This window comes from Stegostoma tigrinum, chromosome 21 (genome assembly GCF_030684315.1).
Source record: "Stegostoma tigrinum isolate sSteTig4 chromosome 21, sSteTig4.hap1, whole genome shotgun sequence".
Classification (NCBI taxonomy): Eukaryota; Metazoa; Chordata; class Chondrichthyes; order Orectolobiformes; family Stegostomatidae; genus Stegostoma; species Stegostoma tigrinum.
The window spans coordinates 38445282-38472234 of NC_081374.1; the positions used below are offsets into that span (position 1 = coordinate 38445282).

General features: G+C 42.7%; 1 protein-coding gene across 1 annotated transcript in view; it reads left to right on the top strand.

The window, feature by feature from the left end:
* The window catches only part of LOC125462722 (SAM pointed domain-containing Ets transcription factor), an 81092-nt gene that overhangs the window by 44230 nt on the left and 9909 nt on the right, over window positions 1-26953 (top strand). The window contains exons 3-4 of the mRNA XM_048552997.2: window positions 13932-14129; window positions 21957-22040. Of these exons, the coding sequence (XP_048408954.1) occupies window positions 13932-14129; window positions 21957-22040 (282 nt within the window). The remainder of the gene's footprint in view (window positions 1-13931; window positions 14130-21956; window positions 22041-26953) is intronic.

The following is a 26953-nucleotide window of genomic DNA, read 5'->3' on the forward strand; positions in this document are numbered from 1 at the left end:
TTTCAACATAGGTGCAGGAGTAGACCATTCAGACCCTCGAACCTGTTTCACCACTTAATTAAATCATAAGTGATCTGTATCTTAACTGCACTTACTCAATTTGGTTCCATAGCCTGAGTATAGAGACACCCAGTCACAGAGGTGCAGTTTATTTGAGTCTGAAGACAGGTGGCAAGCAGTATTTCAATTTTCTCTCAGTGTTTCGCAATGCATCCCATCCCTTCATAAAATGTCAATCTGTTTATGCAGTGGCAAGCAGGAGGAAGTGCATTACTAAAGCAATAATTTCTAGGTGTGTGTTAAAGACAGGGCTCTGTTCAACAGGATATAGCTGATACCCTGTGTGTAACCGGTTCAAAGAAATGATAACAATAACCAACAGTTTCCTCAACTACAGTGGTTGAAAAGTGCAAGAACAGTAATGTACATTCAAGGAATCAAACTACATATTAATAATGTGGGAAGGATGTGTGAAGTAAGAGATGACAAGGTGTAGAGCTGGATGAACACAGCAGGCTAAGCAGCATCAGAGGAGCAGGAAAGTTGGCGTTTCAGGCCTGCATTTCTGAAGAAGGGTCTAGGCCTGAAACATCAGCTTTCCTGCTCCTCTGATGCTGCTTGGCCTGCTGTATTTATCCAGCTCTACACCTTGTTATCTCAGATTCTCCAGCATCTGCAGTTCCTACTATCTCTAGGACATGTGTAGTGCTGCTTTCTTATTCATTAATAGCTGTGGCGTCACTGGAAAGGCCAGCATTTACTATGCATTCTCTATTGTTCTTGAAGCCAGCAAATTGACTTATTGGGCTACGTCTGAAATTACTTGGGAATTATCCAAATTGTAGTGGGTCTGGAGTTCCATGTAGGCAGACCTGGTAAGGAAGGCAGATTTCTTTTCATGGTGATCGGGTAGTTTCATGCTCATCATTACTGAGTAGCTTTAAATTCCAGATTAATTTAATTCATTGAGTTTAATTTCTCTACTAATGGGATTTCAATTTATGTAGCCAGGTCATGCCTCTAATGACCAGTCCAATAAAAATAGCTACTATTCTGTTGTATCAGAAATAATGGGAACTGCAGATGCTGGAGAATCCAAGATAATAAAGTGTGAAGCTGAATGAACACAGCAGGCCAAGCAGCATCTCAGGAGCACAGTTGTCTACATGTAACAAGAGTTAGTACACTTCATAGTGATTTGTTGTCTGAAGTACTATTGAGAGATATTAAGGTGTCATTTGAGTGCATATCTACTTTTCAATCCCTGGTTTGTATTAGGTTTTCCTTTCAGCTAGCATTCTATCCTATATAAAATGAAAAATGTTGGCAAAATTCAGCAGCTCTGGCAGCATCTGTGAAGACAGAAACATAACTTTCTTTATATTTCAAATCTCCAGCACCTGTAGTAATTTGTTTTTATCCATTATTGTCAATTTTCTGCTGGTCTTTAGCAGCTTAGCTACCCTCTAAGATGGCCCCAGAGACTGGAGGCAGTTCACATCATTTGCTAATGAACAATTGAGGAGGGGCTATAAATGCAGGCCCTGCCCATGATGCCTATGACCGAAGATTAGAAAAAAGCACAGAAGATCTAAAACCGCCTTATCCCCATATTATCACCATTCCAGGATTTTAATGAACTGCAAAACAAATTTGTTGAGATTTCTAAAAGGATTAAATAAAAATAATTCTGTTAAGAAGAAATAATCAAATTCTTTCAGCCTCTCCAATATAATTTATCACGTTGTGTCTCAGGTTCAACATTGCCCTACTTTCTGACATACAGAGGGATGCAACGGTCTGGTATTCATAAGCCGTCCACAATATTAAAATCTGACAGTATCACTCAAAAACATAGGATCTGACTTTTGGTCTTCAGGGTCACCTGGAAAATAAGAGGCCAGATTGATAACAGCCTAAGTTGATTGAACATTTTCAGGGCTGAGCCAATTGTCAAATTGGGCATTTTACTCAACCAATACAATCTCAGAACAGAGAGAACCAAGGTTGGGTTGACCTGTAAACATTAAATTGGCAAGAGTTTAAAATGTGATTGAGTTTCTGCAATTTAAATTTTACTGATTCTACTTTGCTAAGTATTACAGCTTTATGTAGTAGCAGCCCCTTTACCAATGTTAAAGGGTCTACAGCTGGCATGATGGAAAGTTTTTGACAGTGCCAATGCACAGCCTGCTCCAAACAGACACCACCATGTTGGCTAGGGCTACAGGGCAGGTACAAGTTACACCAGATCATATCAAATAGACATGCTACCCCAGTGCTTCCAGCATGAAACAATTCTAAAACAGTTGGAAATAGTGCTAGGCCTTTAGCTGTACTTCCTCAGAGCTAGGCACCTTGCTGATCTCATAGGCATTGCTCCTTTTAGTACCTCATTCTAATGTTCACCTTGATGCCCAGAAATGTGTTTGCTAGAATGCTGTTATAAAGTGAAGGCCAGTAAACATTTCTCATTACAACTAGAAGCAGGGATCTCAAGACTAATTACCGTTCTCCAATTATACCATTCACACTGTCAGCATTACAGCAATGGACTGAGTTGGTATATATCTTGCACATCAGGGAACTATAGGCCTGAGTCTGACTTCAGTTGTGGGTAAATTGGTGGTGATTATAAGAGATAGGGTTAGTGGACATTTACGGAGGCAAAAAAACGAATAGGAATTGTCAGCATGGTTTTGTGCGAGGAAAATTGCATCTCACAAACTTGATTGATTTGTTGAGGAAATTATCAAAAAGATTGATGATGTCAAAGCAGTAGATTTTTTTTGGATTTTAGTAACGCCTTTGACAAACAAGGCTCCGCATGGTAGATTAATTAGTAAAGTTAGGTCACGCGGGATCCAGGCTGAGCTTGCCAATTGGATGCATAATTGGCGTAACAGCAGGAGACAGATAGTAATGGTGGAGGGTTGTGACCAACAGTGTTCCACAGAGATTGGTTCTGGGTTCTCTTCTGTTTGTCATTTATGTAAATGATTTAGATGAGAAATAGCAGGCACGGTTAGTAAGTTTGCGGATGACATCAAAATTGGTGGCATAGTAGACAGTGAAGAAGGTTTTCGAAGATTGCAGAGGGATCTTGATCAAATGGATTAGTGAGCTGAGAAATAGCAAATGTAGTTCAATCTGGATAAATGCAAGGTTTTGCACTTTGGTAGAACAAACTAAGGTTCGGCTTATACCATTAATGCTAGGGCCTTGGATAATGTTGTAGAACAGAGGGACTTAGGGGTGCAGGTACATTATTCCTTGAAATTTGTGTCACATATAGACAGGGTGATTACAAAGACATTTGGCACGGTTTCCTTTGTTTGTCAGTCCTTTGAGTATAGGAATTGGGAAGTTATATTGAGGTTGTACAAGTCATTGATGAGGCCTCTTCTGGAATACAGTGTCAAGTTTTTGTCACCCAATTAAAAGAAAAATATTATCAAGCTGGAGAGAGTTCAGAAGAGATTTACCAGGATATTGCCGGGTGTTCAAGGTTTGAGTTATAAAGAAAGGCTGGATAGACTGGGAATTTTTTCATTGGAGCATAGGAAGTCGAGAGGCAACCGGATAGAAGTTTATAAAACAATGCGGAGTACAGATAGAGTTAATGGTAATTGTCTTTTCTCTATGTTGGGGGATTTCAAGACTAGGGGCATATTTTTACAAGTGAGAGCTGAGAAATTTAAAAATGACATGAGGGTGGTGTGCGTGTGGAATGAACTTCCTGAGGAAATGGTGAATGCAGGTACAGTTACAACCTTTAAAAGACATTTGGATAGATACATGAATAGGATAGGTTTGGAGCGATATGGGCCAGGTGCAGGCAGGTGCAACTAGTTTAGTTTGGGATTTTGTGCAGCATAGACTGGTTAGATCAAAGGGTCTGTTTCTGTGCTGTATGTCTCTATAAGAACCTGGACCTCCGTTACGAGTCATTGACACCTTTGTTCGGAGTAGGGGATATGTTCAGTCAAAGCTTATAAAATTATAGAAGCAAACATGATATGATGACAGAGATAGTAGGAACTGCCGATGCTGGAGAATCTGAGATAACACGGTGTGAAGCTGGATGAACACAGCAGGCCAAGCAGCATCAGAGGAGCAGGAAATCTTGACGTGCCAGCTCTACACCCTGTTATCTCACATTCTCCAGCATCCGCAGTTCCTGCTATCTCTGAAATGGTCTAGTACTGCCTGGTTTCTATAGCTGTGATCTTGCTGATACTGTTTTTGCAGAGTGCTTCAAAGCAGGTAAAAAATCAGCATACTTTCAATCACCAAATGATTGGTCACTGATACACAGTAGAAGCCAATTGAAAATCTTCCACAGTAACAAAATAGTTTTAATTTAAACAAATGATCAAAAAGCCAATTGGAGGGAGATAGGCATCTTTAACTTTTTATTGTGGGTAATCAGCCTCAGCAGCATTCTTTTGTTACCCGGACAACCCAGAGTCAGGGAGTCTGAGGGTTTATTGTTCCATTGGAGTAAAAGCCTTGACACTAACAGGTATGGAATTCCACAGAGGAATGCTGTTTTAGACAATGTCCATTAAAAGCCTCTTTGGAAACTTTCAGAAGCTTGAATTGTATTCCAGTGGTAAAAGTCATTGATCTGTTAGCAATAAAAACAGAAAATGATGGAGAAACCCTGAAAATCTAGTAGCATCTGTGGAGAGAGAGGAACAGAGTTTACATTTTAAGTTCAGTATGACTCTTCTTTGGAACTGCTAAATTTGAGATGGACACTGTCTGTGTTGGTACAGACTGGGAACACCATTGATATCATGTTTCCCAGGCCCTAGAGTAAAGAACATGTCAGAAAGACCGGAAGAGGATCTGCAAGTGAAGGAGAGCAATCAACTATTTATAATCTAAGTAGGAGCCAATTCTTTTGAGAAGGAAAGGCTTGAAGAGGTTTAGGAGATAAGGAGACAGATTTAAGATTGGAGGAGCAATTTCCAAATATTTCTTCATCAAATGACAAAAGAGTTATGGTGCAGGAGGAAGCTAATCAGCTCATCATTATCCAGTACTGAGTTCTTGCTTTACACCCAGTGCAATACACATTGGCTTTATCCAGATTATTTTCCAATGCTCTCTCAAATGCCTCAATTTAACCTGCCTCCTCCACTGCATGCCATACAATAACACTCACTTAGTGAAAAAGGCTTTGCTCACTTCACTGTTTTTTGCTTTAAATTATGTCCTAGGATTGGGAAGGATAAAAATAATTGAGGGGCATAACTGGTAAATAATGGTAAATAATGGTAAATAATGGTCAAGATTAAACTTTCCAAAACATACGCCTTCCATAAGCTCATTTTGAACTCACCTATAAGCTTCCTATATAAAAACTCCCAAATTTTCCTGCTCACCCATTAACTCCATGTTCACTGACCAACACAAGGTCTCAGTTCAGCAATGGCTTGATTCAAAAATTCTAATCCTCATGTTCGAGTTCTTCTATTTCTCTCTATTCCTTTACGTGGCATGGTAGGTCAGTGGTTAGCCCTGGTGCCTTACAGTACAAGGGACCTGGGTTCAATTCCATTCTTTGGTGACTGTGTGGAATTTGCACATCCTTCCCGTGTCTGCATGGATTTCCTCTCACAATTCAAAGATATGCAGATTAGATGGATTAGTTGTGCTAAATTGCCCATAATGTCCAGCGATGTGTGGGTCAGCCATGGGAAATGCAGGGTTGCAGGGATAGTGTAGGGGAGTGGCTATGCGTGGGATGCTCTTTGGAGGCATTTGTATGGATTCAAAGGGCTGAATGGCATGCTTCTGAACTGTAGGGATTCTATGATTTGACCATCCGTAGACCTAACATCTTTGAACCCACTAAGAACACTGCATTCATCTAACTCAAGCCTATTGTAGTCTTTCAACTCTTTTTCTCCATCGGCTGCTTCACGCCTTCTAAACCTCTCTGTTCTTTGCTGCTGTCTCCCACTGCATGACACTTCTTAAAGCACACTTCTATTGGTCACCTGAGTAAATATTTGACTTTCTGCCCCAGTGCCAATTCTCGTCCTTCTCTCGCTTTATGGATTTCAGTGAACATGGTTTGTTATTGAATGAGACATCAATTTGGGGGTTGATTAGGAGCCTGGCTACAATGATTAGTCACATTTCAATAGGATGGGAGCTAATTACTGGCAACACAAGAGAGCAAAGTATCCTTTCAACCATATTGTCAAAGTACAAAGGGAATGATTGTGGTCAGAAAAAGCAAGAAGAGAAGATAGAACTTACAGAGGTAAACATACAAAAAAAATTGCATTGTGGAAGGAGTAAAGGGAAAGAGTGAGGAGAGCAAACTGACTGGTTATACAGCAAAGAAAAGACTGAGATAAAGTGGTAAAGTGTTACCTTGGACGCAAGACTAAAGAAAAATTAGAAGTGTTAGGTAGGGTTGGAGAAAGATAAAATGCATATATTGTATTGCATGGAAGAAATAAACTGAACAATTGAGAAAACGTTTTTAAACAGGCAGCAAATAATTCCAGGGAAGAACCTTGAGGTGAAAGGCCCAGGACTTCATATTTTTAAGAGGCCTAGTGCCTGTTTTGTGTATCCTTTCCATACATATAAAACAAATGGTTCTGATGTTTGCAAGGGGCCAAATGTCTACACAGTAATAAATACATTGTTGACTATCAACTAGAAGTCCCAGCTGAGAAGCAGAATGTTGAATTAGTTAACACTCTGAAGCTAGTAAAACATTCTTAACAGGGGCATTAGCAAACTACATTTGACACCATTAGTGAAAGTGCTGCCAACATTAACAGGGAGATTTTCATTTTCATGGCTGACAAAGCGGCTTACAATTGCTCACTTATATAATCCACCGTCTTTTCATTCCAGCAAGGATTGTGCCTGCAGTCTGCTCCTCTGTCACACAGTGGAGTCAAAGATTGACCCCAGGAGGTCAGTTACTTGCTACAGAATTCCCAGCCTCTGGCTGATCCAGTTCAATTTCTGGAAAGTCCAAGGAATTTGATAGTGGGGGGATTCAGTGATGGGTAATGATTTTGAATATCAAGAGGTGATGGCTAGATTCTCTTTTTTTTTGGAAATGGTCATTGACTGGCACTTGTGTGTTGCTGACAATTACTTGCTACCTATCAACCCAAGCCTGGATGTGGTCCAGGACTTATTGCTTATGGACAATGACTGCTGCAATATCTGAGGAGTCACAAATAGTGCTGAATTTTATGCAGTCACTAGTGAACCATTCCCTCTTGTGACCTTATTGTGGACAGAAGGTCATGGATGGAGCAGCTGAAGATGATTGGATCTAGGACAGACTCTGAGGGATTGCTGTGGTGATGATTTGCAATCATTGTGCAACTACGGCCATCTTCCTTTGAGCTTATCTTCCTTTAAGACTCTTAAAACTACTTTCCTCATGATCAAAGCTTTTGGTCTTCTGCTGTATTTTTTCTTGTGTGATTCAGAGTCAAATTTTGTTTGACAATACCATGCACTGCCTTTGAACATTATGATACATTAAAAGTGATATTTAAACTTAGGTTATTTTTGTTGTTAAATGCATCAATCAGCAATGGTGTGTTGTACAAAGATTAACAAGTAGCCAGGAATTTGCTGTAAGGCAGTAAAATTATAAAGGGTTTAGGGTAAAATCATAAATTAAAGGGTGAAAGTTGAATGGGTTAAGCATGATCTGAACTGAAAAGATTTGTTGATTCCTTGAAACATAATACTGAATAATTTATCAAGTATCAGTGAATCTCTTGTGGCATTTTTTGCTACTAAATCAAACGGAAAAATTGACAATGTGTGACATGCATATTATTCTGCTACTAAAACTCCATGGCATCAGTGCCAGCCTGTATCACTTCATTAATAGTCTCAAATTTTATTCCTTGGATGTGTGACTGCTACAAAATGACAAGAACAGCCTCCTTCACATCAACGTCATGTTGGTACAGATCTTGTGTTAGCAATGCCGATGGGTTTATTTGGAGAGGCCGCAAGGAAGGCTGTTGTTTGGAAAATTGACTTGTCACACAAGTTCAACGTGAAATGCCTCTCTGACGTTGGGTTCGATGTTAATAACTGAGAGAGGATAGAATTAAGTTAGCTGCCAAGAACATCTTTTTTAGAGTCTCTTACCTGTGGAACAAATTGCCAGAACATGCAGTGACAATGGAGTTATGACAACCATTCAGCATGGAACTGAATGAGTTTTTTGTGAACAGCTCAAAGTCATCTTGACCTACGGCAATTAAATGGGTTAGCTGTAACAAGTGATACTAGTTATTGCAGTCTCCTGGGACTTTCATGATTTGCCTTTGAGAATCAAGCAAGAGTCACCCAGAGATTTATCCCTCTACATTTGTTCTCTTTATTATCAATACCACTCCCAGGAAATTGTATGAGTTGAGGTGGGTTTAATGCAGATAGACAGTAACGTATCTGGGTGGAACAGATAAAGTGGATCAATTTGTCTTCTTCACATTTTATATGTTTGTTCAATTGTACTACCGCAAAGTGCCAAGTCTACTTAAATTTAGTGGAACTCTGTTAAAGGAGAGATATTATTAAACTGTCGAGGGTTCAGAAGTGATTAACCAGGTTGTTGCTGGGGATGGAAGTTTGAGTTAGAAGGAGAGGCTGAACAGGCTGGGACATTTTTTCATTGGAGCATAGCAGATTGAACAGTGACCTTCTTGAAGCTTATAAAATCATGAGGGGTATAAATAAGGTGAACGGCAGGTGTCTTTTCCCCTAGGATGGGGCATTTCAAGACTAGGGGGCATATTTTAAAGTAGAAAGATTTAGAAAAGACATGAGGGCCAATTATTTTACAAGTGAGTGGTCCGTGCGTGGAATGAACTTCCTGAGGAAGTGGTGCATGCGAGTACAGTTACGTTTACAAGACATTTAGAAAAGTGCAGGAATAAGCAAATTTTGGAGGCATATGGGCTAAGCGCATATGGAACAAGCTTAGTTTGGAATAATATTCAGCAGGGATTGGTTGGTCCAAAATGTCTGTTTCCATGCTGTATGACTCTATGGCTCTCTAACTCATAAACATATCAGTTAAGAGGCTACCACTATAGTGTCAATGATTTCTACATTGGAAAGCTGGTTGATGTGTTCTCTGTTTTTAGTCTTCACATACCATTTACCAAGCATGAAATGTAGGTTTCTTTGTTGAATGCTGTGTGATGTTTGAAGTTGAACTGATAGGAAGTGCGTACTGACATCTAATGCAGTTGATCTCCCATAGCATTGCTCACAGAAAGCTTGAGAACATGATATTTTAGAAGGAAACTAATTTTCTGTGTCATTGTCTATGATTGGTGAACAGCTGTGTTGTCTCAGCAGCGAAGAGCAGCTGTGAAAGTGAGAAACTGTGGACGTCATGCTTAGTTTGGAGAATGTAATGATTAGCCAGGAAATGTGAATACTTGGAGATTGGGAGTGAGTACTGAAAGGCCTTGGAGGCAAATAAGGAGGGCTAAATTGAGGCAGTGAACTTTTCAGAGATTAGTGATCAAGAGACAAAGATTACCAAGTTCAGACAAAGAAAGAAATTGCTTGGGATTAGATGACACAATACCATGCATCAACTATGGCTCAGTATTAGAACATAGAACATAGAACAGTACAGCACAGAACACGCCCTTCAGCCCACGATGTTGTGCCGACCATTGATCCTCATGTATGCACCCTCAAATTTCTGTGACCATATGCATGTCCAGCAGTCGCTTAAATGACCCCAATGACCTTGCTTCCACAACTGCTGCTGGCAACGCATTCCATGCTCTCACAACTCTCTGTGTAAAGAACCCGCCTCTGACATCCCCTCTATACTTTCCTCCAACCAGCTTAAAACTATGACCCCTCGTGTTAGCCATTTCTGCCCTGGGAAATAGTCTCTGGCTATCAACTCTATCTATGCCTCTCATTATCTTGTATACCTCAATTAGGTCCCCTCTCCTCCTCCTTTTCTCCAATGAAAAAAGTCCAAGCTCAGTCAACCTCTCTTCATAAGATAAGCCCTCCAGTCCAGGCAGCATCCTGGTAAACCTCCTCTGAACCCTCTCCAAAGCATCCACATCTTTCCTATAATAGGGCAACCAGAACTGGACGCAGTATTCCAAGTGCGGTCTAACCAAAGTTTTATAGAGCTGCAACAAGATCTCACGACTCTTAAACTCAATCCCCCTGTTAATGAAAGCCAAAACACCATATGCTTTCTTAACAACCCTGTCTACTTGGGAGGCCATTTTAAGGGATCTATGTATCTGCACACCAAGATCCCTCCGTTCCTCCACACTGCCAAGAATCCTATCCTTAATCTTGTACTCAGCTTTCAAATTCGACCTTCCAAAATGCATCACCTCGCATTTATCCAGGTTGAACTCCATCTGCCACCTCTCAGCCCATCTCTGCATCCTGTCAATGTCCCGCTGCAGCCTACAACAGCCCTCTATACTGTCAACGACACCTCCAACCTTTGTGTCGTCTGCAAACTTGCTGACCCATCCTTCAATCCCCTCATCCAAGTCATTAATAAAAATTACAAACAGTGGAAGCACAAGGACAGAGCCCTGTGGAACACCACTCACCACTGAGTTCCAGGCAGAATATTTTCCTTCTACTACCACTCGCTGCCTTCTGTTGGCCAGCCAATTCTGTATCCAGACAGCTAAGTTCCCCTGTATCCCATTCCTCCTGACCTTCTGAATGAGCCTACCATGGGGAACCTTATCAAATGCCTTACTGAAGTCCATATACACCACATCCACAGCTCGACCCTCATCAAGTTTTCTAGTCGCATCCTCAAAGAACTCGATAAGGTTTGTGAGGCATGACCTGCCCCTCACAAAGCCGTGTTGACTGCATTTAATCAAGCCATGCTCTTCCAGATGGTCATAAATCCTATCCCTCAGAATCCTTTCTAACACCTTGCAGACGACAGACGTGAGACTTACTGGTCTATAATTGCCGGGGATTTCCCTATTTCCTTTCTTGAAGAGAGGAATTACATTTGCCTCTCTCCAGTCCTCAGGTACGACTCCAGTGGAGAGCGAGATGCAAAGATCCTCGCAAGTGCTCTCACGAACGTGTTGGCAGGTTTTGGATTCAAGATCCACATCAGGATTGAGGGATGGCTACACTGTTACCTGGGTATTATTATATGGTCAGGAGGGATTTGTTGTGTGCAAATTAGCAGCTGATTGTTCAACGTGACTACCCCTGCCAAAAATACTTCACTGATAGTACAACACTTTGGGACATCTTATTATCATGAAAGGCACTATGTAATTTGATGTCTTTTTCTGAAGCTTGTAAGAGGAAGGAAAGGCACCAGGAGGTAAGGATATTGATGTCCTATAAAGCAGTAGCTTTGAGTGGGGCAAACACAGAGAACAATGGAGACACTCAAAGGGCAGGCAGTGCTTTGGAGCGAGAAACAGAGCTAACGTTTCAAGTCCAGTATGAATCTTCTTCAAAACTGACCTGCTGAGACTCTCCAACATTCTCTGTGCCTGTTTCAGTTCTTCAGGTTCTACAGTATTTTGCTTTTAATCAAGGTTTGAGTGGGATCTTGACTTCAGCCTAGTCATAAATCAGAGAGAAAGCAAGCCTGGAATCATTAAACCATACAGCACATTAGGAGACCATTTGGCCCATTAGGCTGCCACAGGTTATTTGACAGAACAATTGAACCAGTCCCACTATCTTGCAAGTCTGTTCCCCAGTCTAATGGCTGCATATTTTTTGGGATAGACAACGAATGCTGGCCTATCAAGAAGCTATGGAATGTTAACCTTCGCGTCTAAAGGGCTGGAGTATAGACGTAGTGCTACTGTCATACAAAATCCTAAGATTCTGGAGCCACACGGCATTGTTAAGAATTAAGGCCAGGCCATTCAGGGGAGATGTTAAAAAGTACTTCCACATACAAAGAGTAATGGAAGTTCAGAACTCTTTTCCCCAAATGGCGGTCAATACTAATTCAATTGTTAAATTTAAATAGACATTATTTTTATTAAACAAGGATATCAAGGGAATATGGGCCCAAGCCAGACATATGGAGTTAGGCCACAGATTAGCTATGATCTTTGTGAATAGCAGAGGTGGCTTGAGGGGCTGAATGGTGTAGTCATGTTCCTATGTTTCTAGGAGGTGATGCCCACAACCCATAAATTAATAAAATTTTAAAATTGCAACACAGAGGAACTGGAAATATAGTTAAGAAGAGCATTAAAACAGAGAATATTGGAAATACACAACAGATGTAGCAGTTTCTGTGAAGTAGGAAGATAAGTTTTACATTTCCTTTCATTAAAATGAGAAACAATTAGACATGTAACAGGGTTGAAGCCAGCAGGCTAAGGAGGTTAGGAAATAAGCAAAAAGGAAATCCTTTGAGACCAGGCAGAAAGTGGGAGAGATTAAATAACCAAAGGGAAGATGGTTAAAGGCAAAAGGTGAACAGCAATGGGATAGATATAGAAGGGGCAGGATGGAGACTGAGTGAGAATAGCACAATGATTCCCAGCAAGTACCATCTAAAAACATGGAGCAAGGCTTCTGAGATTGTCGAACTTAGTGTTGGAACCAGAAGGCTGTGAAATGTCTTATCAGAAGATGAGGAGCTATTCCTTGCACTGTACTGGAGCAGCTTAGGAGACCAAGGACAGGAAATTCAGAAGGGTAGTGAGGTTGGAGAATTAGAAGTTAGCAAGGTGACTATGAGGTCATGCCCATAGACTGAACAGATCGTGTTTCACAAAGTGGTCATGCAACCTGAGTTAGGTCTTCCCTAAGGAGGAGACCATATTGTGAGCAGTGAATACGCTTAAACAAAATTGAAAGAAGTACAAGCAAAGCAGTGTTTCACCAGGAAGGAGTATATCTTTATGACCCTGGGATGGTGAGAAGGAAAGATGTCAAAGAACAGGTATTTGATTTCCTCCTCTTGTATTGGACAGTACCGTGGGAAGGGTTTGATTGTGATTTAAGAGTGTACAAAGTGTTACAAGGGGAATGTACTCTTTAAAATTCCAAAAAGGGTAAGTTGGCGATGGCTTCATACTTGAAATGGCAGTCATAGAACAGAATAAGATGCAGATAATTTAGTTCAGATAAAGGTTCATCATTTCACTCAAAATGCATGCCTTTGCTTTCTGATGGTATCTAAGACTGACACGTTTGTCAGATGCTAACTAAATGGAGCTGAGGTGGAGATGATCAACAGCGTCAAGTTCCTAGGAGTGATGATCATCAACAAACTATCCTGGACCACCCATGTTGATGCGATGGTCAAGAAGGCACACAACGCCTTTTCTTCCTCAGGACGCTGAGGAAATTTGGCATATGCATATGGACCCTCACCAATTGCACCATAGAAAGCATTCTATCTGAATGCGTCATAGCTCGGTCTGGAAACTGCTTAGACCAGGATCGTAAGAAATTATAGAAAGTTGTGAACACAGCCCAGTCCATCGCGTAAGCCACCCTTCCATCCATTGGCTCCATCTACACTTCTCGCTGCCTTGGAAAGGCAGCCAACATCATCAAAGAACCCTCCCACCCTACTTACAATTTGATGCAACCTCTCCCATCAGACAAGATACCAAAGCTTAAAGACAAGTACCAACAGGTTCAAGAACAGATTCTTCCCTGCTGCTATTAGATTTCTGAATGGGCCTCTCAAATTTCAACTCTAATGTTGCTATCACTTTTTGTGCAGCTTCTTTGCAGCCATAACTTAATATTCCTCACTCTGTTCAATAACCCTTTGATCTTTGCATGCTATGATCTGCCCGTACACACACAAAACAAAACTTTTCACTGTCCCTAGGTACATGTGGCAATAATAAATCAAATCAAACTATTAATTCCAAGAATGTTCTTGTTTCCAGATCCAATAGAATGGAGTGCGGGCAATGTTCAGAAGTGGATTCTATGGACAGAGCATCAGTACCGACTGCCGCAAATTGGGAAATCTTTCCAGGAGCTCAGTGGCAAGGACCTGTGTTCCATGTCAGAGGAGGAGTTCAGACAGAGATCACCAATGTGCGGTGATATTTTGTATGCACACCTGGACATCTGGAAATCTGGTATGTGGAAGGCAATTGTACAAGGCAACAGCAGCCAATGCTCTTGTCAAATCTTATTTAACAGGCCTCTTGTGGTCCTGAAGTAGCTAAGCTACAATCACTTTGTTGTGTATACATTACCTGTGGTTCCAGGCAGCAATTGCAAGGAGGTTATTCGACTGCGGAGGCATCACAGGCTAATCTGGACTTACCTGGCAATTATTTAGTTGTCAGAGGCTTTTGGGTCAACATCAGGAGAGGGTTCAAAGACTTTTTTTTACCTTCTGACACACTGTCATCAATCTCATTGGACACTGCTGACATTCCAACTGAAATCAGTTCACAGAACACGGACATGCTTGAACCTGCAACTCCGTTGCATTATTTCTGCTTAGCTTGGAAACATCATTGCAGGTCATCTTTCCTGTCCCCTCCCCCTGCAACTAACCCTCCAACCCAGAAAATTCTGCCCACCTTGTGATTTTGTTGAAGTGTCACTTTGACATTCTGGCAGAGTGAGTAGTTATCCAATGCCAACCATGATATCCATCCCATTAGGCTCCTTTCACAAGTTAATGTAGGCTTCATTGCCCTGGTTAGTTGCGGTGGCAGTGAGTCCAAGCCGCAGCTCACATTATGTATAAATAACTGAGTCCACAAAATTAGCAGGGCACTCTGTCCCTTATCTGGATGGCAGCTAGTGTACAGTAGCTTGGAACACACCATTATGAACAGAGCACTTTTAGTTGTTATGTTGGTGATACCTAAAATTCTTTTATATGACTTTATGAGCAGAGTTTCACAACATAAATAATTAAAGTCAATTTTAATGGAGGCTGGTATCAGATTTAAGAACTGATAAGATCTATAAAGTTTATAGTTATAAAAACAATGCTGGTAAGCCTTATCATTATAAACCCTCATTACCAGTACTGCTGTTTGAAATACTCCTTATGAACCAACTTGCTATTACAAATATTAACTTACATTATAGAATTTTTTATAACACAGGGGGTCATTCAACTTGAGAAGGCTCTCTGAACAAGCAATCCACTTTTTCCAGTTCTGTACTCTTTTCCACTTGTAATTTTTCTATCTTTTCTCTAATCTCCCTTTAAAAGCTATTACTTTGGTTACTGCTTATGCTAAGATCTTCTCTGTTTTAACAATTCTTTGCAACAAGGATATCACGACTGAAGGGCCTTGTGCCTATTTACCTCATTGCAAACTCCCATAACTTGAATAGGTTTCTGTGGCCTCTCCTCGTTGCAAACTCATATGCTATTACAAAGTCACATTATAAACGCTGTCATTATTCATGGCCCTCAGTATAAATTGCTTTTGTAGCGAGCTCCATCAAATCTTTACATTGCAAACCCTATCCCTATTATTATTACAAATCCCAGCATTATTGTTGACTTGTTCATTACAAATCTAGGTATTATAGACTTTCTCATTATAAACCTACACGTTTAGCATAATTGTAAGTGCTCATTATTATAGATGGGACTTTTTGCGTTAGAGCATAGGAGGTTGAGGGGTGACCTTTTTGAGGTTTATAAAATCATGAGGGGTATAGATTGGGTGAATGGTAGGTGTCTTTTCTGCAGTATGGGTGATTTCAAGACTAGATGGCATATCTTTAAGGTGACAAGAGAGAGATTTAAGAAAGACATGAGGGGCAAATTTTTTACATAGAGTGTGGTTTGTGTGTGGAATGAACTTCCTAAGGAAGTGGTAGATGCAGACACAGTTACAACATTTAAAACACAATGAATAAATACATGAATAGGAAAAGTTGGAGGGACATGAGCCAGGAGGGGCAGGTGGAACTAGTTTAGTTTGGGATTACAGTCAGCCTGGACTGGTTGGACTGAAGGTTCTGTGTCTGTGTTGTATTACTCTATGACTCCATGTACACTGAACAAAATCCTCTCCACAATTATTTGACCCTGATTTGAATCTGCAGTATTACAGGCTCTGCAATTATAAATCTCTTTGTTATTATAAACATTTCTCCATTATAAAAAGCATTTTCTTGGTCTTGAGTGAAGTTTCACTGTGTTGGTTAGAGCACTTCAATCAGACGAATCGTAGATTTTTAAAAAAAGCCAATTGTGTTGGTTCCCACGCATCTGTGCCTGTTAGGATGGAGTATATTTTAAATACTTCATCAAAACATGAAGTATTGCATTTGAAAATGTAATTGATTGATCTAAGACCTCGGCTGTACTGTGACTGTGAACTCGTAAAGGGGCAACCCGTAGGACTGGCACCGCTATGTGTGTCAGATTGACCACTCCATTGTTTTGTGACTCAAGCTACCACAGAAAGAACTGATGGTGCGAGATGACCTCTTACTTAGTGATGAAACTGCGGCTACACCCAGCTGACCACTCTGCTAATGGCTAGGTTGTCAGAACCAAGCAAACAATACCATTGGTTTGCAGCAATGGAAGGGAGCAACAGTGCACCAGAGAACATTAGCAGCATTACACCAGGGTGCACTGGCAAATTTACACCAAGGAGGGTGGCGAGTTTTACACAGGGAGTGTGAGCAACATTACAGCGTAGTGTATGGAACTTTACAGAAGTGGGTATGAGTATCTTTACATCGGGGATTCTGAGCGACTTTACACTGGGGATTGTGAACAAATTTACATCTGGGAATATGAATATCGTTAAACCAGGAATTGTGCACCAATGGGTGTGAGTAACTTCATATCAGAAAGTGATTAATTCTGGAGCAGTCTGGGTGAATAGCTTTAGATCAGAGCATAATAATAATAAATCAGTGAGTGTGAGCAACCTTACGTCAGGAAGTGTGAGTAGCTCGACACTGCATTGTGTGAGCGATTTTACACCACAGCTGTTAGGGTCTGTATGTTGTTTAATGGTAACTGGTCTGCAGTAGCTTGTGTTAATCTGTTCACTGATCTTTGTAATAGTACTGGATAGCTTCTGCCTGCAGCGTTAACTCCACAGACAGACAGAAAATTCGGGAAAATAGACTGCATGCATATTGAAATTTGAGTAAATTGTAAGATATTTTAAGTTGTGTAAATTAACTGTTTGGGTTTGAAACTACCCGTGCATTGCTCTGACAGAAATCAAATAAAGAAAATCTATAGCAACTCAATCCAAACATAACTAGGTTCAGGTAAGTTTAATGCCAATGGATTGGATGGAGACTGTAAACTGGGCAAATTTTACAGGTGAAATTGAGAAGGTCTGTGTATAGCACAGTGGTAATGTACCTACTTCTGCACCCAGAGGTCTGGGTTCAAATGCCATCTGCCACTGAGCTATGCCATAACATGCCTGAATGGGTTGATTAAAAATGGTTTTGTTTTAAGTAGAGCAGCAATGTACCCAACATTCCTGTTGGAATTTCTTCAGTCGCACACTGGGGTGCCAACCATCCAGAACTACCACGGATGACAGGCTGCAATACCAATGGTAGATTTATAGTTCTGTGGAAAGTCTCATGTCAAGCTAAAGCCGAAGTCTTAAATTCCTCTTGACAGTGGTACCAGGTTCTCTGGCTGCCCTACCCATGCATTGTGCATAAGGCTATTTTTTAGCATGTGACCACAATGAAATCCTCATCCAAGTCTGTATTTGCAACGGAACACCTGGGCGACCTCAGACCATGTGGTACCAGCAGCAGTAATGCCCCTTCCCCATGCTCGCAGATTCACCAGGTGCAGATACTGCGACCCTGCTCCCTTCTTAAATACACATCGTGCTAGTCTCTGAGCTGCCAGCTGGAAACGGACAGCTTTCCTTCTTTGTCACTCTCCGGTTCCTCTTGGACATCAGGCTCACGGTCCAACTCATCACCAAGTGAAAGTTCTTGAGTATCTGAAAGCATGAGACAAGGATAGGACTCAGGGAAGAAAGAGGTGCACCTGCAGTTTGTAAATCAGAGGAGATTGTGGGTTCAGGAGAGTGCGAGATGTGAGAGGTAGATTAGGGACAAAAATAAAAAGATTGATTCCCAACTTTGGCCACGGTCTTGGCCCTGACTGAACTAATGACTGTCTCTTCCAGAGGGCTTGAGGGGATACAGTTGTATCTGCCTCCTGCCAGTCAGTTACTGCCGCTTCTGTGAAGACGGTGTGTCAGTGAGTGTGGTGCAGTGCATTTGGATGATGCCAGACACAGTTGCATAGCTGGGATTCCTTTGCTGTTCCTTCTCTATCACTGTGTCCACATCCGGGAACTTTCTTCCAAACAGCACTGTAGGTGCACCTACATCCCACGGACTGTAGCAGTTTCACAAGATGGGTCAATGTCACTTTCCCCAGGGTTATTCAGGATGGGTAATAAATGCTGGCTCAGCCAGTCATACTCACATTGCATGGACAAATAAAAAGAACTGTGTACAAGCTGTGAGGTGTGAGTCTGAGGCTTACAGTCATGCTAAATGTGTGAGGGTTAGAGCAGGCTGGTGAATGTAGTGGTTGAATTGAGTACGGTAGGGACTGTTTTGGGAGTTGAGACATATTCGAGAGTAGAGTGTGTGTAGTGAATTGAACTGTGTGAGACACTACCGGTGCAAGGATATGGCATATGAATATTTATTCACTGACCGTGACTACTCAAGTGTGGTCATTGAACTTTTTGTGCAACTGCATTCAGGTCCTTAGGGCTAGACGGTTGGTATGAACTAACTACTCCAACGTCATTGGCAGTTTCTCCCAGGTTGTCTTGTTTCCTGTGGAGAGAGGAGATCATCTTGTTAACTTCCTGCATTAAGGGCTCCTGCACTGCATCGGCAGGCCCAAGGGCATGCTGCCTGCCTTTTTGAAGCATTTTCCTTCTTTCTCCTCAAAGTCTTCCACAAAACTTCCAGTACCGGCTGCAGCCTGGATAGCTATAAGTAGATTTAAGTAGTACTGGGCGCACATGAACATGGTAACATGCTGACACATGAAGCAATGTAACAGCGTATTGAATGCTGATGGCACGCTACTATCACTGATAGGCAGGGAGCATGATGTTTGCAATGTTCTTAAATTACTTGTTAATAATTTAATCATGCATCGTGATCTGTGGATCCATTCTCTAGGGCAATCAAAGTTTTAGCTGGAAGTCAGTATGTTGACTACTGATCTCCAACCATATGCATCATTCGCTTTATGTACCACACAGGGAATGTAGCAACTATAGGATATTTACTCTGCGCTCAATTAGATTTGGTACTTAATACTGACACTAAGGGTCTTATGGGCATTGTTCCAAGCATTTCAAGTTTAATTGACTATCAGTTTCATTTCCACACTTTGGACAACTTACTTTTCTCCTGCTTATGATGGTCCAGCAGGGCAGATAACGAACAATAAGGAACTACCTATTCAGTGTTTTCACATACAGTAATATTTTAAAACTGCTTATAAAATACAGACATCGTGGCACTGAGTGGAAAGAAAAAGGAAAGTGGAGGGGAAAGCATTATAACAGTGTGGATAGAGGTTGTTCGGCCCATCAAATCTGCACCAACCCTCCAAAGAGCATTCCACCCAAACACATCTCCCCTGCATTTACCGTGGCTATTTCACTTGGCCTGCATGAGACAGGCAATTTAACATAGCCAATCCACCTAACTTACAGATCCTTGGACTGTGGGAGGAAACCCACGCAGACACAGGGAGTATATACAAACTTCACACAGAAAGTCACACAAGGCTGGAATTGAACACGAATCCCTGGTGCTGTGAGGCAGTAATGCTGACTACTGAGCCACCGTGCTACCCAGGACTCAAAGTACGGTTCATGAGGAGGGGATTGGGAGGATTTTGATGAAGCTAGGAACAGAGAATTATAGGTGAAGTAGTTTAGAGAGATAATGCCAGGCAATTATCACCAATAATTTGCATTTATATCGCATTTTAAAATTGTAAAGCAGCCAAGAAGATGGAGATAATTGGAGGTATTTGAAGAGAGGACCATATCCTGGGTAAGGAGGTAATTTTGAAGACACAGAGAGAGATGGAGAAGCAAGATGTTTGAGTGATGGAATTCCAGAGATTACAGTCCAGGCAGCGTTCATGGTTGAGGGAATTGTCTCCAATGATGAAGTTGTTGAAATCAGGGATAGGCAAGAGACCACAGTGGGAGGTGTGCTGATACCTTGAAAAATTGCAGCCTGCAGGAAGATCACAGAGACAGGGACACATAAGGCCATATGATATTTGATAACAAGGAGATGAATTTTAAAATGTAAATACCTCTGGGCCTTGAATCAACGCATTTCAGTGAGCATCTGGGTACTGGGTGAATTGGATTTGGTTTGAGTTAGAGAGCTGCCGTACTTTGTGAATTGGTTGAAGTTTATGGAGTGTAGGAGATGGAAATGTCTAGTCTAGATTGCAAGAAAGGAATGAATGAGGAGTTCAGCAGCAGGTAGACTGAGGTTGGGCTGAGCACACACTGAGAGATATGGGCTTAGGCTGTTTTGATTGGCTTCTGATGTTTGAGCAGAAGAAGAGGGAACGAGCAATGATGAGCCTTCGATGCCAAATACAAAGTTCATAAGTGAAAAGACATCAACGCCACAAATGGCATTCAGAATGGGTGGTAGAGGGAGCATGGTATTATCCTTCAATGGGGTTTCCATTTTGGGAAGATCTAGCTGTAATATTTTGTCATTAGTCCTGGGTTACTAGAATGAGATCAAAGGAAATCCATAGACTATGTTTCTGTGCTCTCTTCTCAACACATTGCAACAACATTCCCCCCATCTCTGAGATCAGGTGCAGTTCATAGAAAAAGTTATCATTGAGATGGATCAGTGATGAGCAGCTAAAGTGATTCTAGATATCAGGAAATTCATTTCTGAGAAAAGATTAAGGAAGTTGGACTGATTTTCTCAGGATAACAGGAAACATCAAAATGATTTATCTACATTTAAAGTTTCCAAGATCACAGCAGAGATTACGAAAGCTCATCTGACTGAATATTTCAAATATGATAAACAGGGAAAGAGGAACAAATTATAAGTTAGGGAGCAATCAGTTGTGGCCTACTTTAGTGAGAATGTGATAATGGGAACTGCAGATGCTGGAGAATCCAAGATAATAAAATGTGAGGCTGGATGAACACAGCAGGCCAAGCAGCATCTCAGGAGCACAAAAGCTGACGTTTTGGGCCTAGTCAGCTTTTGTGCTCCTGAGATGCTGCTGGGCCTGCTGTGTTCATCCAGCCTCACATTTTATTATCTTTAGTGAGAATGTGTCTGGTTGAAATCTGAATCCAGAGTGAGTGTTGCACTGTTTGTTAGACAGGAATCCATTTGCATGGAGGACTGATACAATGATATCATTCAAAAAACAGGAGGACTGTCCTCCTTGCTGTCCTGCCACATGTAGCATTCAACCAAAACCTTTCAAACAGATTGGTCATTTACCCGAGTGCTGATTGTGAATCATTTTCCATGTGCATCAGCGGCTCTATTTGCTACTGTACTACAGTGACTACACTTTCAATATGGAACAAAGAACAAGGAAAATTACAGCACAGGAACAGACCCTTTGGCCCTGCACTGATCTAGATCCTCTATCTAAACCTGTCGCCTATTTTCCAAGGATCTGTATCCCTCTGCCCTCTGCCCATTCATGAATCAATAGTTCATTAGCTGCAGAATGTTTTAGTCTTGAAACACATTCTACTCAAGGAATATTTTTCTACAGTGGAGGGGAGATGCTGCCTATGAATATTAAACAGGATGGAAGATATTGGACAGTGAATATTAAACGGAATGAGAGAAGCTGTTCAATGAATTCCGAAGGAATTGGGAGATATTGATTGGTGGTTATTAAAACAAAGTGCTTTTGTATTTTTCAGCTGCCTGGATGAAAGAGAAGTCATCACCAGGAGAGAGCAGATATAATGGTAACATGCTGCTCACAACGTCTGAACATTCTATCTGTATGTAAACTCTCTTTATATTCATTAAAATTGAGATACGCAATCCAATTGTAGCTGTGCAGGAATACTTAGCAGGGAGGCTATGGCTAGGGGTGCAACAACAAAACATAACTAGTTGGAGAACAAATGTAGGAATTATCATCTGCTCAGTTATAATCCAGTTCCTATTTGTATAGGGTTTTTCTGCAGGTATCCTGCACTAACAGCTAGATGCAGTAGCTTCTGAGGAGAGCTCTGTGCAGTAAATGTTATGGTTAGAGGTCTCTCTTTAAACATTCCTGTCTTACAAAGTTATCCAGAAGTGAAAAGAAAACAATTTTTAATGAAGAGATAACACGGTGTGAAGCTGGATGAACACAGCAGGCCAATCAGCATCAGAGGAGCAGGAAAGCTTGATGTTTCAGGTCAGGACCCTTCCCCTTTGAGAATGTTCCACACATGCATGGATTGAGGTCACAGCTCAACCATAGTCTTGTTGAATGCTGAACAGACTCAAAGACTGAGTGGCGTACTCCTCTGCTAATATTCCTGTGGCCAAGGAAGTGAGCTGAACTGTACACTCCCACAAAATGACTACCCAGAAAAGCCTGTGTGCAAGGCAGCTATGAGTAGCATAGAACCTCACTGTCTAAAATGAACTTGTCATGGTGGCTTAGAAGCTAGCACTGCTGCTTCACAGCACCTGGGTTCAATTCTGCCCTCGGGTGACTGTCTTTGTGGAGTTTGCGCATTATCCCCGTATCTGCGTGGGTTTCCTCCCACAGTCCAAACATGTGCAGATTAGGCAGATTGGCCATGTTAAATTGCCCATAGTTTTCAGGGATATGTAGGCCAGGTGGGTTGACCATGGGAAATGCAGAATGATAGGGGTGGTCTGGGTAGGGGGCTCTTCGGAGGGTCAGTGTCGACCTGATGGACTGAACGTCCTGCTTCCACACTATAAGGATTCTACGATTTTACTTCAAGCACAAGTATTCGATGCTACAATGCACAACCTTTGCTGCATTTGAACGTTGCATTCAGTCTCAGATATCTGCGCAGAAGAACTGAATGACAAGATTTTATGGCCTCCCTGCAATTTATTTATGTCAAGTCTCACATTCTGTGCTGCATTAAAATGACACTTTTCAAGAATGATATAGAAATTTGTAACAACATGAGGGGCATGGATAGGGTAAATAGCCAAAGTCTTTTCCCCAGGGCGAGTGAGTCCAAAACTAATGGGCATAGGTTTAAGGTGAGGAGGGGAAAGGCTTAAAAAGGACCTAAAGCGTAACTTTTTCACACAGAGGGTGGTGCGTGTATGGAATGAGCTGCCAGAGCTGGTGGTGGAGGCTGGTACAATTACAACACATAAAGGGCATTAGATGGGTATATGAACAGAAAGGGTGTAGAGGGATTTAGGCCAAATACTGGCAAATGGGACTAGGTCAGATTGGGATGTCTGGTCGACATGGATGATTTGGACTGAAGGGTCTGTTTCTGTGCTGTATGACTCTATGACTCTATATTGCAATCCGTATACATCCCGTGTGTTTGGTGTCACAGGCACTTTCATACATATTAGTGGTATTGTGATTGTTAATTTGCTTGTATTAGTTATTATAGCAACCCAACCAAAAACAAAATAGTTACCACAAAATCAAGTCGTCCCTCGCTGCCTCTTGGACCCGGGGAGAACCTGTACATAGCTTGGGCTAGAACTTGGTGCTGTGCCTCAGCTGGGGGTCTGTGAAAGACTTTTGGCAATATGAAGGGAGGCCCCCTTCCCAGAGGAAGAAATTCCACACAAATAGGCTTCCATAGAACGTGATCTTATGAGAAAAATAAGTTAAAACAAAGATTGAAACTGGTTCTCACCTATTCACTGAGATAATAAAGTGTAGAGCTGGATGAACACAGCAGGTCAAGCAGCATCAGAGGAGCCAGAAAGTTGACGTTTTGGGCCTAGATCCTTCTTCAGGCCTGAAACGACAGCTTTTCTGCTCCTCTGATGTTGCCTGACCTGCTGCGTTCATCCAGCTCTACACCTCGTTATCTCAGATTCTCCAGCATCTGCAGTTCCTACTACCTCTCACCTAGATTAGATTAGATTCCCTACAGTGTGGAAACAGGCCCTTCGGCCCAACAAGTCCACATTGCCCTTTGGAGCATCCCACCCAGACCCATCCCCCTATAACCCACACACCCCTGAACACTATGGGTAATTTAGCATGGCCAATCCACCTAACCTGCACATCTTTGGACCGTGGGAGGAAACCGGAGCACCCGGACAAAACCCATGCAGACACGGGGAGAATGTGCAAACTACACACAGACAGTTGCCCGAGGGTGGAATCAAACCCGGGTCCCTGGCGCTGTGATAATGGGAACTGCAGATGCTGGAGAATCCAAGATAATAAAATGTGAGGCTGGATGAACACAACAGGCCCAGCAGCATCTCAGGAGCACAAAAGCTGACGTTTCGGGCCTAGACCCTTCATCAGAGAGGGGGATGGGGTGAGGGTTCTGGAATAAATAGGGAGAGGGGGGAGGCGGACCGAAGGTGGAGAGAAAAGAAGATAGGCGGAGAGGAGAGTATAGGTGGGGAGGTAGGGAGGGGATAGGTCAGTCCGGGGAAGACGGACAGGTCAAGGAGGTGGGATGAGGTTAGTAAGTAGGAGATGGAGGTGCGGCTTGGGGTGGGAGGAAGGGATGGGTGAGAGGAAGAACAGGTTAGGGAGGCAGAGACAGGTTGGACTGGTTTTGGGATGCAGTGGGTGGAGGGGAAGAGCTGGGCTGGTTGTGTGATGCAGTGGGGGGAGGGGATCAACTGGGCTGGTTTTGGGATGCGGTGGGGGAAGGGGAGATTTTGAAGCTGAAGTCCACATTGATACCATTGGGCTGCAGGGTTCCCAAGCGGAATATGAGTTGCTGTTCCTGCAACCTTCGGTTGGCATCATTGTGGCACTGCAGGAGGCCCATGATGGACATGTCATCTAAAGAATGGGAGGGGGAGTGGAAATGGTTTGCGACTGGGAGGTGCAGTTAACTGATGTCCATTTCAAGCCCACTGACTCCCACAGCTACCTAGAATACACCTCCTCCCACCCACCCTCCTGCAAAAATTCCATCCCCTATTCCCAATTCCTCTGCCTCCGCCGCATCTGCTCCCACGATGAGGCATTCCACTCCCGCACTTCCCAGATGTCCAAGTTCTTCAAGGACCGCAACTTTCCCCCCACAGTGGTCGAGACCGCCCTTGACCGTGTCTCCCGCATTTCCCGCAACACATCCCTCACACCGCCCCCACCACAACCGCCCAAAGAGGATCCCCCTCGTTCTCACACACCACCCCACCAACCTCCGAATACAACGCATCATCCTCCGACACTTCCGCCATCTACAATCCGACTCCACCACCCAAGACATTTTTCCATCCCCACCCCTGTCTGCTTTCCGGAGAGACCAATCTCTCCGTGACTCCCTTGTTCACTCCACACTGCCCTCCAACCCCACCACACCCGGCACCTTCCCCTGCAACCGCGGGAAATGCTACACTTCCCTCCACACCTCCTCCCTCACCCCTATCCCAGGCCCCAAGATGACTTTCCACATTAAGCAGAGGTTCACCTGCACATCTGCCAATGTGGTATACTGCATCCACTGTACCCGGTGTGGCTTCCTCTACATTGGGGAAACCAAGCGGAGGCTCGGGGACCGCTTTGCAGAATACCTCCGCTCGGTTCGCAATAAACAACTGCACCTCCCAGTCGCGAACCATTTCCACTCCCCCTCCCATTCTTTAGATGACATGTCCATCATGGGCCTCCTGCAGTGCCACAATGATGCCAACCGAAGGTTGCAGGAACAGCAACTCATATTCCGCTTGGAAACCCTGCAGCCCAATGGTATCAATGTGGACTTCACCAGCTTCAAAATCTCCCCTTCCCCCACCACATCCCAAAACCAGCCCAGTTGATCCCCTCCCCCCACTGCATCACACAACCAGCCCAGCTCTTCCCCTCCACCCACTGCATCCCAAAACCAGTCCAACCTGTCTCTGCCTCCCTAACCTGTTCTTCCTCTCACCCATCCCTTCCTCCCACCCCAAGCCGCACCTCCATCTCCTACCTACTAACTTCATCCCACCTCCTTGAGCTGTCCGTCTTCCCTGGACTGACCTATACCCTCCCTACCTCCCCACCTATACTCTCCTCTCCACCTATCTTCTTTTCTCTCCATCTTCGGTCCGCCTCCCCCTCTCTCCCTATTTATTCCAGCACCCTGACCCCATCCCCCTCTCTGATGAAGGGTCTAGGCCTGAAACATCAGCTTTTGTGCTCCTGAGATGCTGCTGGGCCTGCTGTGTTCATCCAGCCTCACATTTTATTATCCCTGGCACTGTGAGGCTGCCTATTCACTGCTTTTTTCAATTTCACTCAATACGCTCTGTGTCTTTCTGCAGCATGTATTTATTATTTTCTGATGGAGTGTGTGCTCTGTGAGAAGGCCTTTGCTGGTGGTTTTTGAGCTGATCCTTGATGAGGCATAAAAGTGGTTTGCTCTTCACTATTGCTTCTGTATTGTGATGCTCCAAATCTTTACTTTCTGTCTTTACTTAAGCACAAGGCTGCAATAGGAATTTAACACTTGATGGCTGTATACAGTGGAACACTAACATGGGTGTCTTTGTCCTAATGCCAGTTTAAGTTTTCTAAAGTGAAGAGGTCTCATGTGCATTTACTGTACCACAGATGTGGCCTTTGCCAAAATATCCCTCTCCTCCAGTAATCTAATGACCAACAGCACTTACAGCAGCTATATAGATCTGTCCAGCGATCCTGCTGCTCTTTACAGTTTGTGAAAGAACAAAGATACAAAATAATTACATGTAAAGAGAAGTCTTGTTCCAAACAAGCACTTCGACCATC